Consider the following 18,163-nt stretch of genomic DNA (forward strand, 5'->3'; position numbering starts at 1 on the left):
ACAAAGTTCTTTGTCTCCACAGACTCCTAAGTGCACCACTCACTCTTTTTCCCTCATCAATTCTATGATTCACCTCATCTTTCATAGACCCATCCGCTGACACGTCCACTCCCAAATATCTGAATACGTTCACCTCCTCCATACTCTCTCCCTCCAATCTGATATTCAATCTTTCATCACCTAATCTTTTTGTTATCCTCATAACCTTACTCTTTCCTGTATTCACCTTTAATTTTCTTCTTTTGCACACCCTACCAAATTCATCCACCAATCTCTGCAACTTCTCTTCAGAATCTCCCAAGAGCACAGTGTCATCAGCAAAGAGCAGCTGTGACAACTCCCACTTTGTGTGTGATTCTTTATCTTTTAACTCCACGCCTCTTGCCAAGACCCTCGCATTTACTTCTCTTACAACCCCATCTATAAATATATTAAACAACCACGGTGACATCACACATCCTTGTCTAAGGTCTACTTTTACTGGGAAAAAATTTCCCTCTTTCCTACATACTCTAACTTGAGCCTCACTATCCTCGTAAAAACTCTTCACTGCTTTCAGTAACCTACCTCCTACACCATACACTTGCAACATCTGCCACATTGCCCCCCTATCCACCCTGTCATACGCCTTTTCCAAATCCATAAATGCCACAAAGACCTCTTTAGCCTTATCTAAATACTGTTCACTTATATGTTTCACTGTAAACACCTGGTCCACACACCCCCTACCTTTCCTAAAGCCTCCTTGTTCATCTGCTATCCTATTCTCCGTCTTACTCTTAATTCTTTCAATTATAACTCTACCATACACTTTACCAGGTACACTCAACAGACTTATCCCCCTATAATTTTTGCACTCTCTTTTATCCCCTTTGCCTTTATACAAAGGAACTATGCATGCTCTCTGCCAATCCCTAGGTAGTTAGGTAAGACACATATGCAACAGTTAGGTATCTTTATTGTGAAACGTTTCACAATAAAGATACCTAACTGTTGCATATGTGTCTTACCTAACAACCTGTCGGTATTTTATACCATTTTAATGTTCAATCCCTAGGTACCTTACCCTCTTCCATACATTTATTAAATAATTGCACCAACCACTCCAAAACTATATCCCCACCTGCTTTTAACATTTCTATCTTTATCCCATCAATCCCGGCTGCCTTACCCCCTTTCATTTTACCTACTGCCTCACGAACTTCCCCCACACTCACAACTGGCTCTTCCTCACTCCTACAAGATGTTATTCCTCCTTGCCCTATACACGAAATCACAGCTTCCCTATCTTCATCAACATTTAACAATTCCTCAAAATATTCCTTCCATCTTCCCAATACCTCTAACTCTCCATTTAATAACTCTCCTCTCCTATTTTTAACTGACAAATCCATTTGTTCTCTAGGCTTTCTTAACTTGTTAATCTCACTCCAAAACTTTTTCTTATTTTCAACAAAATTTGTTGATAACATCTCACCCACTCTCTCATTTGCTCTCTTTTTACATTGCTTCACCACTCTCTTAACTTCTCTCTTTTTCTCCATATACTCTTCCCTCCTTGCATCACTTCTACTTTGTAAAAACTTCTCATATGCTAACTTTTTCTCCCTTACTACTCTCTTTACATCATCATTCCACCAATCGCTCCTCTTCCCTCCCGCACCCACTTTCCTGTAACCACAAACTTCTGCTGAACACTCTAACACTACATTTTTAAACCTACCCCATACCTCTTCGACCCCATTGCCTATGCTCTCATTAGCCCATCTATCCTCCAATAGCTGTTTATATCTTACCCTAACTGCCTCCTCTTTTAGTTTATAAACCTTCACCTCTCTCTTCCCTGATGCTTCTATTCTCCTTGTATCCCATCTACCTTTTACTCTCAGTGTAGCTACAACTAGAAAGTGATCTGATATATCTGTGGCCCCTCTATAAACATGTACATCCTGAAGTCTACTCAACAGTCTTTTATCTACCAATACATAATCCAACAAACTACTGTCATTTCGCCCTACATCATATCGTGTATACTTATTTATCCTCTTTTTCTTAAAATATGTATTACCTATAACTAAACCCCTTTCTATACAAAGTTCAATCAAAGGGCTCCCATTATCATTTACACCTGGCACCCCAAACTTACCTACCACACCCTCTCTAAAAGTTTCTCCTACTTTAGCATTCAAGTCCCCTACCACAATTACTCTCTCACTTGGTTCAAAGGCTCCTATACATTCACTTAACATCTCCCAAAATCTCTCTCTCTCCTCTGCATTCCTCTCTTCTCCAGGTGCATACACGCTTATATATATATATATATATATATATATATATATATATATATATATATATATATATATATATATATATATATATATATATATATATATATATATATATATATGAGAGAGAGAGAGAGAGAGAGATACTAATACTTCATGTGTTGGCAGCTAGGTAAGGTGAACTTTGTGGTGGGGGTGACTGGTGTTTCTTCAGCTTTGGTGAGGGCAGTTGGGGGGAATTCGGGACTCTGGGTGGACCCTCAACCAGAGTACCAACCAGGTGGATCCCCCCTCCCTCACCTGTGGTACTCCCACACCTGCCTCTCCTCCACCGTCCCTTACCTGGTGAGTCTTGAAGACCAGGTTAATTCTGCTGATTATCTGAAATTTTTCTTTATTTAATGTTATTGTTGATTTTTATATAAGAATTTATTATTATTATTAACTTTATTATTATTAATTATCATTGTTAATATTATTATGAAATTAATTTTTTAGAAACATCTGCTACATTTCACGTCAAATATTAAACTTATTTTTTCATAACATATAATTAAATATTTTATAAATAACACCAGAAGCTCATTTTTATTTAATTTTCTCTATGCAGAGACCGGAGCATCTATTAGCAGAAGGAGGATCGAGTCTTCATCGTTCCTTGTGCCAAATGGTCCCCAGAGGGTTGATATATTGACTTTTTCCTGCAGAACAAACAGCAACAACAGTGTGTGAGTCTGGCCTCTCTGTTGCACGCAGTTGGTCGCCCGTCTGTTGATCTGGTGCTCAGCCCCACCGTTGATGCTGCCCGTGTGATGCAAGCACTCTGTACTGAGTACAACCGTCCTCCTCGGGTGAGTACGAACTCCCCAGCTCCTCTTCTTCTCTCAGTCTGAGTAAGATTCCCCTTCCCCCCTGCAGTTCCTTCAGTCCCTGCAGTTCTTTCAGTCCCTCCAGTGTAGGCACGATCTTCAGTTCCTTCAGTGCCTCTGTTGTAAGCACGACCTCCAGTTTCTTCAGTCCCTCTAGTGCGAGCACGACCTCCAGTTCCTTCAGTCCCTTTAGTGTAAGCATGACCTCCAGTTCAGTCCCTCTAGTGTAAGCATAAACTACAGTTCAGTCCCTCTAGTGCAAGCACGACCTACAGTTCAGTCCCTCTAGTACAACCATGACCTACGGTTCAGTCCCTCTAGTGCGAGCACGACCTCCAGTTCCTTCAGTCCCTTTAGTGTAAGCATGACCTCCAGTTCAGTCCCTCTAGTGCAAGCACGACCTACAGTTCAGTCCCTCTAGTACAACCATGACCTACGGTTCAGTCCCTCTTGTGCGAGCACGACCTTCAGTTCCTTCAGTCCCTCTAGCGCAAGCACGACCTACAGTTCAGTCCCTCTAGTGTAAACACGACCTCCCTTCCAGTTCCATTGTTCTACTTCGGTAACTTGCAAAAGGATGAACTGGTAACCTGAGACAGTTCACCGTCATCAAAGAAGTGTGAAATGCGCAGCTGAGACTTTCTTGAACATTCCTGTTTCTGACTTTAATGCCATTTTGGGAGGATTACATTGTTCAATATATATATATATTGTGTATTTCACTTTTTTTCTTTTGTTTCTGCTATTGTTTTCCAATTTCTTCCCTTAACTTCTCCAGCTTCTCACTTCACAGTTCTGCCTCCATGTACTTTGGATTTGCTTTTGTTTTTAATTCATGTTAAACGCTAAACCCATATGGGTCATTCAGCGCAAGACGTGGTGGAGGCTTGATCCTCCGTCTGTATTCACGTATACTCTCCTTACCCTGGAATACCTCAAGCTTACGCCATTCCTTCGGCAGGTGGTGCTGGTGAAGCGAACAGACTCCCTGGAACCTTTGGTGGACCAATACTTGGATCGCATCGTGGGACGACACGACGTTGGAAACGCAACCTTTGTATTTTTCAAGCAATAGCAGATGCTGAATGTAACCTTTGTATCTCTCAAGCAATAGCAGATGCTGAATGTAATCTTTGTATCTCTCAAGCAATAGCAGATGCTCAATGTAACCTTTGTATTTTTCAAACAGCAGCGGTTGCTGAATGTTCCACAACTGCTCCTGCTCCTCCTCCTTCTTCCTGACTTAGGTGTTCGACTACTGGAGATCCTTAACGTCCAGTCTTTGCGTAAACTGGATCACTGAAGGATGCTTTAATCCCTGATATGTGGATCAGAGGGAACTCTCAGCGTATAATACACTACGAGACATGAACTTCTCGACCTATATACACTGGAGATATACACTTCTCGTGCATAGACTGTCAGGGGCAGTGTGAGGATTCTACTCCCATGTGATTCTTCGACTCTTCCTCAAAGATTAGGCGAAGCTTAGTACTTCTAACACTGAGTGAAGCTTAGATCTTCCTCAAACATTTGGGTGAAATTTTTAAACCTTGTGTGCCTGTTTGCCTGGGAGTAGATAGGCACGAAACCAAACGAAGAGCTTCAATAGAGTTGACATATATATATATATATATATATATATATATATATATATATATATATATATATATATATGTATATATATGTAATATATATATATGTCGTGCCGAATAGGCAGAACTTGCGATCTTGGCTTAAATAGCAACGCTCATCTTGCCATATAGGACAAGTGAAAATTTGTGTATGCAATAATTTCGCCAAAATCATTCTGAACCTAACGAAAAAAATATATATGATTGTGTTTGTTTAGTACTAAATTATTGTGAACGTATTTAAAATATATTTAGTTGGGTTAGGCTAAAATAAATTGCGCTTGTTATAATAAGGTTAGGTAAGTTTTCTAAGATCCTTTTGGTGCAAAATTATAAATTTTTACATCAACATTAATGAAAAAAATATATCTTTAAACGTATAAGAGAAAATTTTAGAAAGGACTTAATTTTAAATGAGTTCTTGCTAATTGACCAGTTTTGCATATTCGGCACGACATATATATATACATATATATATATATAATATATAGATATATATATACATATATATATATATATACATATATATATATATATACATATATATATATATATATATATATATACAAATTATTACATCAAAAATTCTCTGTTATTTGGAAATTTTCATAGTAAATAAAACATAAACACACAACAAACATACAATAAACACACGACAAACATACAAGCACACAAGAGATCCACAGGTGAGAACACAAACAGGTGAGGCCACTGAAAGATCCGGCGTCTCTCATTTCCTCTCCTCCCCCCACTCCCTCATTACCCCCTCCCCCACTCCTTCCCCCTTGACACGTTCATTACTAAGAATGGAAAGAAAAACCTGAGGATGATTTCCCCACCTCCAAGACACTTCTTCCACTATGAACATAAATAACTCTGAGGCTGCTGAAGAAACCTGTTGTCATGGCTGAGGACTGGATGGCATCCCCATGACACGAGGGCTGGGGGTGGGCTTGAGGTGGGCTTTGGGGTGGGCTGGGGTGAACTTGAGGTGGGCTAGGGGTGGGCTGGGGTGGGCTTGTGGTTGGCTAGGGGTGGACTTAGGGTTCTTTGCAAATAAAATTTTGCCTCCTTTGTCATTGGAAAACTGGTCTTAACAGCTCCTGGCCCCGCCTCTTCACTGATCGCTACTGGGTCCTTTCTCTCCCTGCTCCATGAGCTTTATCATACCTCGTCTTAATGCTATGTATGGTTCCTGCCTTCACTATGTCACTTGCCGGACTATTCCACTTCCTGACAACTCTATGGCTGAAGAAATACTTCCTTACATCTCTTTAATTCATCTGGAACATCCTGTTTCTGTCTATCCTGTCAATATGTGTGTGTGTGTGTGTCCTTGCTGTGATTACTGGTGTTGAGCTCCAACACTTGGCCTCTCCTCAAGAAGTTTAATCCCTGTTCTCAGCCTAACTTCTTGCAAGAGTCTTGAGTATTAGTGCAGTTATGTTGAGTCGAGTGAGAACACGACTGTTATATTCTGGTAAGAAGTGTGAACATGGTTTGCATACAGAGTGTGTATTATTCTTATTCTCCCTCATTATTATTATTATTGTTGTTTTTTATTATCCTTAACTCCATTCCCGAACCAAGAAGGATACCGTAATTTGCCACAGTATCAGCAACTTCGACTTTGCTGATGATGCAATATTGGTTTTATATTATGCAGAGTGCTTCTTAAAAACATCACCAGGAATCTTTTTTAAATTTTTGAATGTCTCATGTACGTATGTCTCGTGTACGTATGTCTCTTAGACGTATGCTTGAGGTACTTATGTCTCAGGTATGTACGTCCCGGGTACGTATTTCAGACATGAAAAGAAGATTGACATTTTTGAGGCTGGAACCACATCAGCTGTGTTATCCACAACTGGATTATAAAACGAGGAGCTAAATGGTGGGGTTGGAGGGAGTGGAGGCAACAGAAGAAGTGGTAGTAATAAATGGAGTGGTGGTAATAAAAGTGGTAGAGGCAAGAGAAGTACAGGTGATAAGAGAAGTCGTGGAAGTATAAATACCTCTCAATGGATCCTATGAAAGAGGTCACGTGTTCAGCGGAAGATCATCATCTACTATAAATATATGTGTTGTTTGATGCCTGAGATAGTGAGTGGGGGGGGTTGCTGGGGGGGTTAAGAGGGGGAAGGGGATTCTTCTCTCTTCCCCCTCTTCTCTTTCTCTCTTGGAGTGTACCTCCCTACCCGGTGGGTGTTAGGTGCACTCCAAGAGAGAGAGAGAGAGAGAGAGAGAGAGAGAGAGAGAGAGAGAGAGAGAGAGAGAGAAGGTAGCTAGGTAGTGGATGTAACGCTCCTGGCTGACGGGCACTTAGAGGATCCTACACTGCCGGAGGGTAGGGAGGGGTTCTAATACTATATATAACGGACTGCTGCCTCATACCTACATTTCCAGTCGTATCAGCACTCACACAGTCAGTCAGGTAAGCACTTTCAACGTTAGTTCATTCGGTGTTCAGCCATCTTCTTGTACAATGTATGACGTTCTGCATGCCAACATTTCTCGTAACCTGTCCACGTGAGCTGTATTTCAAAAAGCCCTAAATCCGAGCGGGTCCTTCAGCGCAAGGAGTGGTGGAGGCTCGATTCTCCGTCCGTTAATCGGAACTCGATCTCTGGCCAAACAGGCTGTTGGTGATCACCCGGCAACTCATGTGGAAACCTGGTCCCCCAATCTGCTTTCTCGTGTTTAGAATCTCCAATGATCAGTAATTCTATATGGGTCGTATTCAGTTTGAAATTCTCTTCAGTCCTCTTGGGGTTTTATTCCAAGAAACGGGTAAAACCATTACTGCCTAAGGCATTACACCTGTTAAGTTTAAATTGGTCAAACTGGTACCCTCACAGCCCAAATCAAATCCGAACTTTTCTGAAAAGTTCCTCACGGGTTTAAGCTGATCTAGAGCGGCATTCCACATATTTCACGGAAATCATTCTCTCGGTCTATTAGATAAAACTACCAAATTCTACCAGTGTGTCGCTCTCTAACGAAGTGAAATTTCGTTCCAGCAAAACACACTAGTGGTAAAAATTTGAAGATACCAAGAAGAGACATTTTCCATTTATCACACAAAAACCAATAGCCTTCATTTTTTCAACTGTTCGAAACTTGACCAATTTTCACCTACTAGTACAAAGCTTCAACCCATGAAGAATCTTCCTTTAAGTTTGACATCATTCGGAAAACACATTCTCAAGTTATCACACTGAAAAAAAAAATCACAATTTTTGTTTTTAATTTACAGTCTTATAGCAATTTAAGTCTTATCTTAACTAAAATACGCTCACGCTAAAATTTTGAAGCCTATCAGAAGAGCCGGTCTCCGTTATTCACACATAAACCATGAAGATATATAAGAAATCTTATCACCACTTTTAGCATTCATTTCTCGGCTAATACCTCACATCTTGACCGAGGTGTGTGTACATTGAGAGGCACATTTCTTTGAGTGTATATACACTGACAGGTGTATATCTCTCAGTGTATATAAATTGATGATGTATCAGTGTAAAAACTGACAGGTATATATCTCTCAGTGTATATACACTGACAGGTGTATATCTCTGTATATATACACTGACAGGTGCATAACTCTCCGTGTATATACACTGACAGGTTTATATCTCAGTGTATATACATTGATAGGTGCATATCACCCAGTGTACATATACTCCGAGATGTTTGTACATTCCTTATTGGAGAGGCTAAGTGTTGTAGAATTTACTGGCAAACGACAGTCTGTCTCACTAGGAATCTTAAACATTAAATCTAACAAACTTCACAACTAACTCCCAAAAATTAATTAAAGGCCTTAACACTTGATGATAAAGGACTGACAGACACATCAGCCGGTTTTCAACTGGTGAATCAACCTTGACATGGGAGAAGAGATGGACCTTCCTATCACGGGCCAGTACACTCGTATTTCCATTTTCTAACGTAATAGTATTAGATTAATGTAATATATCATATAATATTCACTGGACTCAAGGGTTAAGGGATATAATAGGATCCCTTTGTTTATTTTCCTCAGTGGGATCCAGGGAACCTAATTTGAAGAGTTATGAGTTATGAACTGTTTCTCATTCTTTTGTTTATCTTTCAGGATGACTTGGTTAGCAGTGGCTGTCGTGGTGGTGGTGGTCTGTCTCCTGGAACCATCACAGGCAAGCCGACCTTATGGAGGTGGGGTAGGAGGCCTCCATAAGGGTGGTGGCTTTGGAGGTGGCGGAAGCTTTGGTGGCTTGGGAAGCGGTGGACTTGGTGGCAGTGGATTTGGCGGCGGCAAAGGTCCAGGCTTCGGAGGTGGTGGTGGATTTGGCGGTGGATTTGGCGGCGGCAAAGGCCCAGGCTTCGGAGGTGGTGGTGGATTTGGCGGTGGATTTGGCGGCGGCAAAGGCCCAGGCATCGGAGGTGGTGGTGGATTTGGCGGCGGCAAAGGCCCAGGCTTCGGAGGTGGCGGTGGATTTGGCGGCAGTGGAATTGGCGGCGGATTTGGCGGCAGTGGAATTGGCGGCGGATTTGGCGGCAGTGGAATTGGCGGCGGATTTGGCGGTGGCAAAGGCCATGGCGGCAAAGTCGGTGGCTACGGACGTTAAACCTCGACAAAGCACAAAGCACTTACCCTGACAGACACGAACATCATCCCCACTGACAATAAACACGTCGACTGATCGTCTGGAAAATTCAACAGTTCCACGAATCTACTAACGCGAGGAACCTAGTCAACCCCAACACGTCAGTCAGATTCAAGAAAAAGTCTTCACGAATTTTCTTTCTCTGTGATTGTTTCTAAATTAGCGAATGTATTTATTTCAGAGTTACTTAAAAGATTGTGTAAAATGATATTAAATTTAAATATTTATACTAACAATTCATTTGGCCAACAAGAATTATTACATCAATAAAAATAGGTATAATTTGGAAATAAAGTGTCATCTATTTATAAAACTTATTATGTACCTGGTATACTTAATATATGCAGCGGGAGAGTTGACAACACTCCTGGTGCGGTCGATAGGCTTCAAACCCCATGAACCAACCTCACTAACTAGAGCTGAATAAACTTCTTATGATTCATTAAAGTTAACTATCTAGTACCCAAATTCATGATAATTTTGTCCCATAAATCACGAAAAAAGGCTATACAAAATTCAGAGGAGTGATAAGTGGGGAAAAAAAATTCTGAGCCTAGTTTTTCCGATAAAAAAAAGTGGGTTTTCAAGAGAGATAGAAGATATTCGTGACTTAATTTCGTTTTTTTAATACAGAGGCTTTTGTTTTGTTGAATTTAGGAACTATGGTAGGCACCATGAACCATGGTGCCTAGCAGAGCAGTGTCTTACACTACTATACTGTACCATGAACCATGGTACCTAGCACAGCAGTGTCGTACACTACTATACTGTACCATGAACCATGGTACCTAGCACAGCAGTGTCTTACACTACTATACTGTACCATGAACCATAGAGTCTAGCACAGCAGTGTCTTACACTACTATACTGTACCATGAACCATGGTGCCTAGCACAGCAGCGTCTTACACTACCATACTGTACCATGAATCATGGTACCTAGCACAGCAGTGTCTTACACTACCATACTGTACCATGAACCATGGTACCTAGCACAGCAGCGTCTTACACTACCATACTGTACCATGAACCATGGTACCTAGCACAGCAGTGTCTTACACTACTATACTGTACCATGAACCATAGAGTCTAGCACAGCAGTGTCTTACACTACTATACTGTACCACGAACCATGGTGCCTAGCACAGCAGCGTCTTACACTACCATACTGTACCATGAATCATGGTACCTAGCACAGCAGTGTCTTACACTACCATACTGTACCATGAACCATGGTGCCTAGCACAGTAGTGTCTTACACTACTATACTGTACCATGAACCATGGTGCCTAGCACAGCAGCGTCTTACACTACCATACTGTACCATGAATCATGGTACCTAGCACAGCAGTGTCTTACACTACTATACTGTACCATGAACCATGGTGCCTAGCACAGTAGTGTCTTACACTACTATACTGTACCATGAACCATGGTGCCTAGCACAGCAGTGTCTTACACTACTATACTGTACCATGAACCATAGAGTCTAGCACAGCAGTGTCTTACACTACTATACTGTACCATGAACCATGGTGCCTAGCACAGCAGCGTCTTACACTACCATACTGTACCATGAATCATGGTACCTAGCACAGCAGTGTCTTACATTACCATACTGTACCATGAATCATGGTACCTAGCACAGCAGTGTCTTACACTACCATACTGTACCATGAACCATGGTACCTAGCACAGCAGCGTCTTACACTACCATACTGTACCATGAACCATGGTACCTAGCACAGCAGTGTCTTACACTACTATACTGTACCATGAACCATAGAGTCTAGCACAGCAGTGTCTTACACTACTATACTGTACCATGAACCATGGTGCCTAGCACAGCAGCGTCTTACACTACCATACTGTACCATGAATCATGGTACCTAGCACAGCAGTGTCTTACACTACCATACTGTACCATGAACCATGGTGCCTAGCACAGTAGTGTCTTACACTACTATACTGTACCATGAACCATGGTGCCTAGCACAGCAGCGTCTTACACTACCATACTGTACCATGAATCATGGTACCTAGCACAGCAGTGTCTTACACTACTATACTGTACCATGAACCATAGAGTCTAGCACAGCAGTGTCTTACACTACTATACTGTACCATGAACCATGGTGCCTAGCACAGCAGCGTCTTACACTACCATACTGTACCATGAATCATGGTACCTAGCACAGCAGTGTCTTACACTACCATACTGTACCATGAACCATGGTGCCTAGCACAGTAGTGTCTTACACTACTATACTGTACCATGAACCATGGTGCCTAGCACAGCAGTGTCTTACACTACCATACTGTACCATGAACCATGGTGCCTAGCACAGCAGTGTCTTACACTACCATACTGTACCATGAACCATGGTGCCTAGCACAGCTGTGTCTTACACTGCCATACTGTACCATGAATCATGGTGCCTAGAACAGCAGTGTCTTACACTACCATTCTGTACCATGAACCATGGTGCCTAGCACAGCAGTGTTTTGCACTACCATACTGTACCATGAACCATGGTGCCTAGCACAGCTGTGTCTTACACTGCCATACTGTACCATGGACCATGGTACCTAGCATAGCAATGTCTTACACTGCCATACTGAACCAGTAACCATGGTACCTAACACAGCAGTGTTTTACACTACCATATTGTACCATAAACCATGGTGCCTAACATAGCAGTGTCTTACACTACCATACTGTAAGACGAAACATGGTATCTCACACTACCATACTGCACCATGAACCCTGGTGCCTAAACTAGTAGCCTCTCACACCACATACTGTACCATAAACCCTGACCGCCTAGCATAGCAGTGCCTTACACTACCATACTGTACCATGAACAATGGTGCCTCACACTACCATACTGTACGATGGTGCCTAGCATAGCAGTACCTCACTACTATTCTGCACCATGAATACTGGAGCTTGGCACAGAAGTGCCTAGCACTACCATACTGTATCATGAACCATGGTTCCTCACACTACCATACTATACCATGGTGCCTAGCACAGCAGTACCTTACACTACCATACTATATCATGAACCATGGTGCCTCACACTACCATACTATACAATGGTGCCTAGCACAGCAGTACCTTACACTACCATACTGAACCATGAACCATGGTGCCTAGCACAGCTGTGCCTTACATTACCATACCGAACCATCAACAGGTTAAAATGAGTAAGCAAATAATAAAAATAAGAGTGGAACCATAGGTAAAAAAATGACAGACTTTTAATTAATTCATGGGGCAGCTCTACGCTCTTAAAGAGTTACATAACACCTGATGTATGGCAAGAAACTAGGTTTGCTAGGTTTGATCCAGAGCTTCTCCCCATCTTTATGGTTCCCCTATAGGATAGAAGAGAACTCGTAGTACTAGGTAGTACTCTGAGGCCTGAGACGATATTCATGTGTTGTGGATCTCTTGAAATGCGATATATCTGAGTATCGCGTTTATTAAATAGTTTTACTATGTAGCTCATACCTATCCCGCGGGTGGTAGTCAAGATATTACAGGGACACATAATGATGCGTCCAGGGACTGGGTTCCAGAAGTTAAGGTTGGGGCTTCATGCTTAACGACGTAGACAGACTGGAGGTAAAGTTCGCTAAGCGAGAAAATTACGTTAAGCGAATTGCATTTTCCCCGCGGAAACCAATGTTAAATTAATTTTTTCACTGATGAAATTAAAAAAAGTTTGCTCACCAGAGATATTGTTACTGTTTTTGTGTACACAGAGTGGTATTTTACTCTCATTTTATGGATGCATAACACTAAAAATGAAAAATTACGAGAGTTGCGACGGCTCCCAGGCCGACCTCTGTTGACTTGAGGAGTTCCGAAGCCTCTTCAAACGTCGTAACCTTACGTCACTTAGAACAGAGAAGGAACGCAAGCAAAGGAATCAAAGTAGTGGCAGTAATATACATAGTGGTAGCAACAGAGTTAGAAATGATAATGCAAGTAGAAGCAACAGTAGTAGTAGTAGTAGTAATAACGGAAACAGTCGTAGTAATAAAAACAACACTGGCGGTAATACTGTCACTATCATAGTCAAGAAGTGAAGCGAGAATGAGTAGAGGAGAAAGTTAGAAAATAAATGTTATCTCTTCATCAGACACAACTGTGGGTTAATTGATCATTATAGTGAAGTATTCTTCAAGGTAAACAGGTGTGTTTTTTCTCCTGTTCTTTATACACTCGCTGGGAAGTTTGATGACTTTCTGAATGTACGTTCAGACAGAAGTGAATCTTAACCTGGAGAGGCTGCTAATGAGAAAAAAAAAAATGATATTTTCTGCACTAACAAATATTACGACAAAAATCGGTTTAAAAATGTAGTGGATTCAACCAAAAATTTATTCATAAAATCAAACGAAAATAGATTTCAACAAAAATCAGTCATATAACAAGAGTTTGTACTAGCCTTCGCAGGCAGGGAGAGTGCCAGAGTTTTGTCGTTATGTTTACTAGCACAGGAAATATATTTTGTCATGGGAAATATTGTTACATGAGTTTTATTTATGTGGCAGCTCATCTGTTGATTGGGAAAGAGAGGCTGCAGGTGGGCAGGAAGGGGTTCCGACACTCCTGGAGGCTTGAGAGGGGATACAACCCTCCAGGCTGGGGAGAGATAGGGAGATCTAACGCTTCTCCCTGGGGGCAGGGAGAGGATATAACACCCCTCGAGGCTAGAGAAGGGGATACATCCCTCCAGGCTGGGGACTGACAGGGGGATGTATCACTTCTCCCTGGGGGAAGGGAGAGGGTATAACACCCCTGGAGGCTAGAGAAGGGGATACAACCATCCAGGCTGGGGGAAGATCGGGGGATCTAACACTCCTCCATGAGAGCAGGGAGGGGATGTAGCTCTCCTAGGGGAAGGGGGGACGGAAATCTGGTAGTCTCGGAGACTATATATATATATATATATATACACCTGACAGTTAGACTACTGGCCCACACCGTCATTGCCACGCGTCTCCCAGTCCACACCCTCACGTAAGGTCCTACACCTGCTGTTCTCTCTTGTTCGCTCAGTGTTGACATAACTTGCTGCACACGGTGTAAATCTCTTTCCCTGAAGAGCAAATTTTCAGGATGCAGTAATTGTTCATAATGAATTGCATCTCAGTTGTCAAATACAGTATTTGGTAGACAGAGGTTGGTATATATGGAGTTTTATAGGTTTGTATATTTTAGTGTACATTGACCGAGAGGTTTATATATATATCAATGTATATACACCAAGTGGTGTATATCTCCGTGTATATATACATTGTGGTATGTATCTTTAAAACGTATAATCACTAACGTGTGTACATATATTGGTGTATGCACAAAGACAGGTATGTATCTTTCAGTGAATATACAGTGACATGTGTGTATGTATTTTCTATTAGAGGGGAATAAAGTTTTTTTTTGTTTGAAATTCAGATGTTCAGATGAGGACAACTTTAATGACCCAAAAGTAGTTGTTAGGCTTCTCCAGTGACAAACTAAAACCATAACCACAACACGGAACGTGATGAAGGATGAAGGAACTAATGATGGTCCTGGACTGGGCGAAAAGTCATTCGCTTTTCAGTTTCTGAATTAACTGTGTCTTGATACAGGAGAGTGAGCGAGTAGACCTCCTTGTACCAACACTGCCTTAATAACTTAGTTGATTGAAGACGTAGAGGATATCAGCTGCTGCTCTTGTTTGTTTTCTTCAGTGGGATCAAGTACCCTGCTTAGAGAGATACACGATATCAGCTGTTTCTCTGTTGTTTGTTTATATTCTTCAGTGGGATCAAATACATTATTTCTTCTTCTTCCTCAGGATACGAACAGTTTGTTAAGAGGCTCTTTCTTGAAGAGTTATGGGACATGAACCGTGTCTCATTCATTTGTGTGTAGCTATGAACTGTTTCTCATTCGTTTGTTTATCTTACAGGATGAGTTGGTTGGTAGTGGCTGCCGCTCTGGTGGCGGTGGTCTGCCTCCTGGAACCATCACAAGCTCACCGGCCTTATGGAGGCTACGGACCTCCAAAACTCGGAAGTGGCATTAAGGGTGGTGGCGTCAAATTCCCTAGCAAAGGAGGCGGAGGAGGCATCGGTGGCGGAGGCATCGGTGGCGGAGGCATCGGTGGCGGAGGCATCGGTGGCGGAGGCATCGGTGGCGGAGGCATCGGTGGCGGAGGCATCGGTGGCGGAGGCGGCATCGGTGGCGGCATCGGTGGTGGAGGCATCGGTGGCGGTGGAGGCCACATTGGCGGAGGAGGCCACGGTGGCGGTGGTGGCATTGGTGGTGGAGGTGGCAAATTCCCTGGCGGTGGAACTGGAGGTGGTGGTGGCATCGGTGGCGGTGGTATTATTGGAGGCGGAGACAAATTCACTGACTTAGAGGGTGGTGGTGGTGGAATTGGAGGTGGAATTGGAGGTGGAATTGGAGGTGGAATAGGTGGTGGTAAATTCCCTGGTGGTGGTGGTGGAATTGGTGGTGGAATTATAGGTGGAATAGGGGGTGGTGGTGGAATTGGAGGTGGAATAGGTGGTGGCGGTGGCAAATTCCCTGGTGGTGGTGGTGGAATTGGTGGTGGAATTAGTGGTGAAATAGGTGGCGGTAGTGGCAAATTCCCTGGTGGCGGTGGTGGAATTGGAGGTGGAATAGGTGGTGGTGGTGGAATTGGTGGTGGAATAGGTGGTGGTGGTGGAATTGGAGGTGGAATAGGTGGTGGTGGTGGCAAATTCCCTAGTGGTGGTGGAATTGGTGGTGGAATTAGTGGTGAAATAGGTGGTGGTGGTGGTGGCAAATTCCCTGGTGGTGGTGGAATTAGTGGTGAAATAGGTGGTGGTGGTGGTGGCAAATTCCCTGGTGGCGGTGGTGGAATTGGTGGTGGAATAGGTGGTGGTGGTGGAATTGGTGGTGGAATAGGTGGTGGTGGTGGAATTGGTGGTGGAATAGGTGGTGGTGGTGGAATTGGTGGTGGAATAGGTGGTGGTGGTGGCAAATTCCCTGGTGGCGGTGGTGGAATTGGTGGTGGAATAGGTGGTGGTGGTGGAAAATTCCCTGGTGGCGGTGGTGGAATTGGTGGTGGAATAGGTGGTGGTGGTGGCAAATTCCCTGGTGGCGGTGGTGGAATTGGTGGTGGAATAGGTGGTGGTGGTGGAATTGGTGGTGGAATAGGTGGTGGTGGTGGAATTGGTGGTGGAATAGGTGGTGGTGGTGGAATTGGTGGTGGAATAGGTGGTGGTGGTGGAAAATTCACTGGTGGTGGCGGAATTGGAGGCGGTGACATAAGTGGCGAGATTGGAATTGACCCAGGCTTCGGTGGTGGCGGCGGCGGCGGCGGCGGCGGCGGCGGCATCGGAGGCAGCAAAGGAGGCATCGGAGGCAGCAAAGGAGGCAGCAAAGGCGGCTATGGACGTTAAGCCCCGACAAGCGCAAGGTTCTCCTCCCACCATCAACTCGGCGGATCAATCAAGAAACAAATCTCTCAGAAACGTCACGATTTTTTTTTTAATTTTCCCGACGACGTCTGAAATCTGGAATATTTTCTATTATTGGAAATAAATTAATATATGTTAAAATCCCAATTGAAAATTTATGAATCAAATTTTGATAAAAAAATTTGCTAACACACTTAATAATTTTTTTATATAAATTTGATTTTTGTAATTTATTATATAACCCAAAAATGTCCGGAATTTAAATGTAATTTATATAAATTAAATGTCTTTAAATCACCTTAATAATGATTGTTTCTTTTATGATATATAAAATAAAGCAAAAGTAAAAAAATAATTAGAACAAATTACTTTAAATAATTACTTTAAAAATAATGTTATCAACATTTTTTTTTGTTTCCTGGAAGACAAAGAAACATACAGTATACTACAGTATACTACAGTATACTACAGTATACTACAGTATACTACAGTATACGCACCATGCTACAGTATACACAGCATGTTACAGTATACACAGCATGCTACAGTATACACAGCATGCTACAGTATACACACCATGCTACAGTATACACAGCATGTTACAGTATACACAGCATGTTACAGTATACACAGCATGCTACAGTATACACAGCATGTTACAGTATACACACCATGCTACAGTATACACAGCATGCTACAGTATACACAGCATGTTACAGTATACACAGCATGCTACAGTATACACAGCATGTTACAGTATACACACCATGCTACAGTATACACAGCATGTTACAGTATACACAGCATGCTACAGTATACACAGCATGCTACAGTATACACAGCATGCTACAGTATACACAGCATGCTACAGTATACACACCATGCTACAGTATACACAGCATGCTACAGTATACACACCATGCTACAGTATACACACCATGCTACAGTATACACAGCATGCTACAGTATACACACCATGCTACAGTATACACAGCATGCTACAGTATACACAGCATGCTACAGTATACACAGCATGCTACAGTATACACAGCATGCTACAGTATACACAGCATGCTACAGTATACACAGCATGCTACAGTATACACAGCATGCTACAGTATACACAGCATGCTACAGTATACACACCATGCTACAGTATACACACCATGCTACAGTATACACAGCATGCTACAGTATACACAGCATGCTACAGTATACACAGCATGCTACAGTATACACACCATGCTACAGTATACA

General features: G+C 42.4%; 3 protein-coding genes across 6 annotated transcripts in view; all 3 read left to right on the forward strand.

Moving 5' to 3' along the window:
* Positions 1-4,736, forward strand: part of LOC138854305 (uncharacterized) — an 11,217-nt gene extending 6,481 nt beyond the window's left edge. The window contains exons 4-6 of the mRNA XM_070096622.1: positions 2,454-2,630; positions 2,993-3,136; positions 4,116-4,736. Coding sequence (XP_069952723.1) covers positions 2,454-2,630; positions 2,993-3,136; positions 4,116-4,229 — 435 coding nt within the window. The 3' untranslated portion in view covers positions 4,230-4,736. The remainder of the gene's footprint in view (positions 1-2,453; positions 2,631-2,992; positions 3,137-4,115) is intronic.
* A 2,332-nt stretch (positions 4,737-7,068) lies between these two features.
* Positions 7,069-9,750, forward strand: LOC128699086 (uncharacterized). Of its 2 annotated transcripts, XM_070096623.1 has the most exons (3): positions 7,069-7,222; positions 8,906-9,069; positions 9,112-9,750. In XM_070096623.1, the coding sequence occupies exons 2-3, from the start codon at positions 8,907-8,909 to the stop codon at positions 9,396-9,398; spliced, it is 450 nt and encodes a 149-aa protein (XP_069952724.1). In that variant the 5' UTR covers positions 7,069-7,222; position 8,906; the 3' UTR covers positions 9,399-9,750. The 2 variants fall into 2 exon arrangements, with proteins under 2 accessions (XP_069952724.1, XP_053647577.2); XM_053791602.2 differs by having other exon boundaries at positions 8,906-9,750.
* Positions 9,751-14,315: 4,565 nt separating this feature from the next.
* Positions 14,316-17,212, forward strand: LOC138854306 (uncharacterized). 3 transcript variants are annotated; one of them, XM_070096625.1, is made up of 3 exons: positions 14,316-14,471; positions 15,409-16,421; positions 16,506-17,212. In XM_070096625.1, the coding sequence occupies exons 1-3, from the start codon at positions 14,317-14,319 to the stop codon at positions 16,886-16,888; spliced, it is 1,551 nt and encodes a 516-aa protein (XP_069952726.1). In that variant the 5' UTR covers position 14,316; the 3' UTR covers positions 16,889-17,212. The 3 variants fall into 3 exon arrangements, with proteins under 3 accessions (XP_069952726.1, XP_069952725.1, XP_069952727.1); XM_070096624.1 differs by having other exon boundaries at positions 15,409-17,212; XM_070096626.1 differs by lacking the exon at positions 14,316-14,471 and adding an exon at positions 14,478-14,633 and having other exon boundaries at positions 15,409-17,212.
* Positions 17,213-18,163: the final 951 nt, after the last annotated feature.

This window comes from Cherax quadricarinatus, chromosome 54, assembly GCF_038502225.1.
Source record: "Cherax quadricarinatus isolate ZL_2023a chromosome 54, ASM3850222v1, whole genome shotgun sequence".
Taxonomy (NCBI): domain Eukaryota; kingdom Metazoa; phylum Arthropoda; class Malacostraca; order Decapoda; family Parastacidae; genus Cherax; species Cherax quadricarinatus.

What these genes read in the sequence shown, in the direction of transcription:
- LOC128699086 (XM_053791602.2), top strand. Translation starts at nt 8,907, where the DNA reads ATGACTTGGTTAGCAGTGGCTGTCGTGGTGGTGGTGGTCTGTCTCCTG.
- LOC138854306 (XM_070096624.1), top strand. Translation starts at nt 14,317, where the DNA reads ATGAGAGCAGGGAGGGGATGTAGCTCTCCTAGGGGAAGGGGGGACGGA. An exon ending in CTCCCAGTCCACACCCTCAC is followed by an intron (nt 14,472 to 15,408) that starts GTAAGGTCCTAC and finishes TTTATCTTACAG; the next exon opens with GATGAGTTGGTTGGTAGTGG.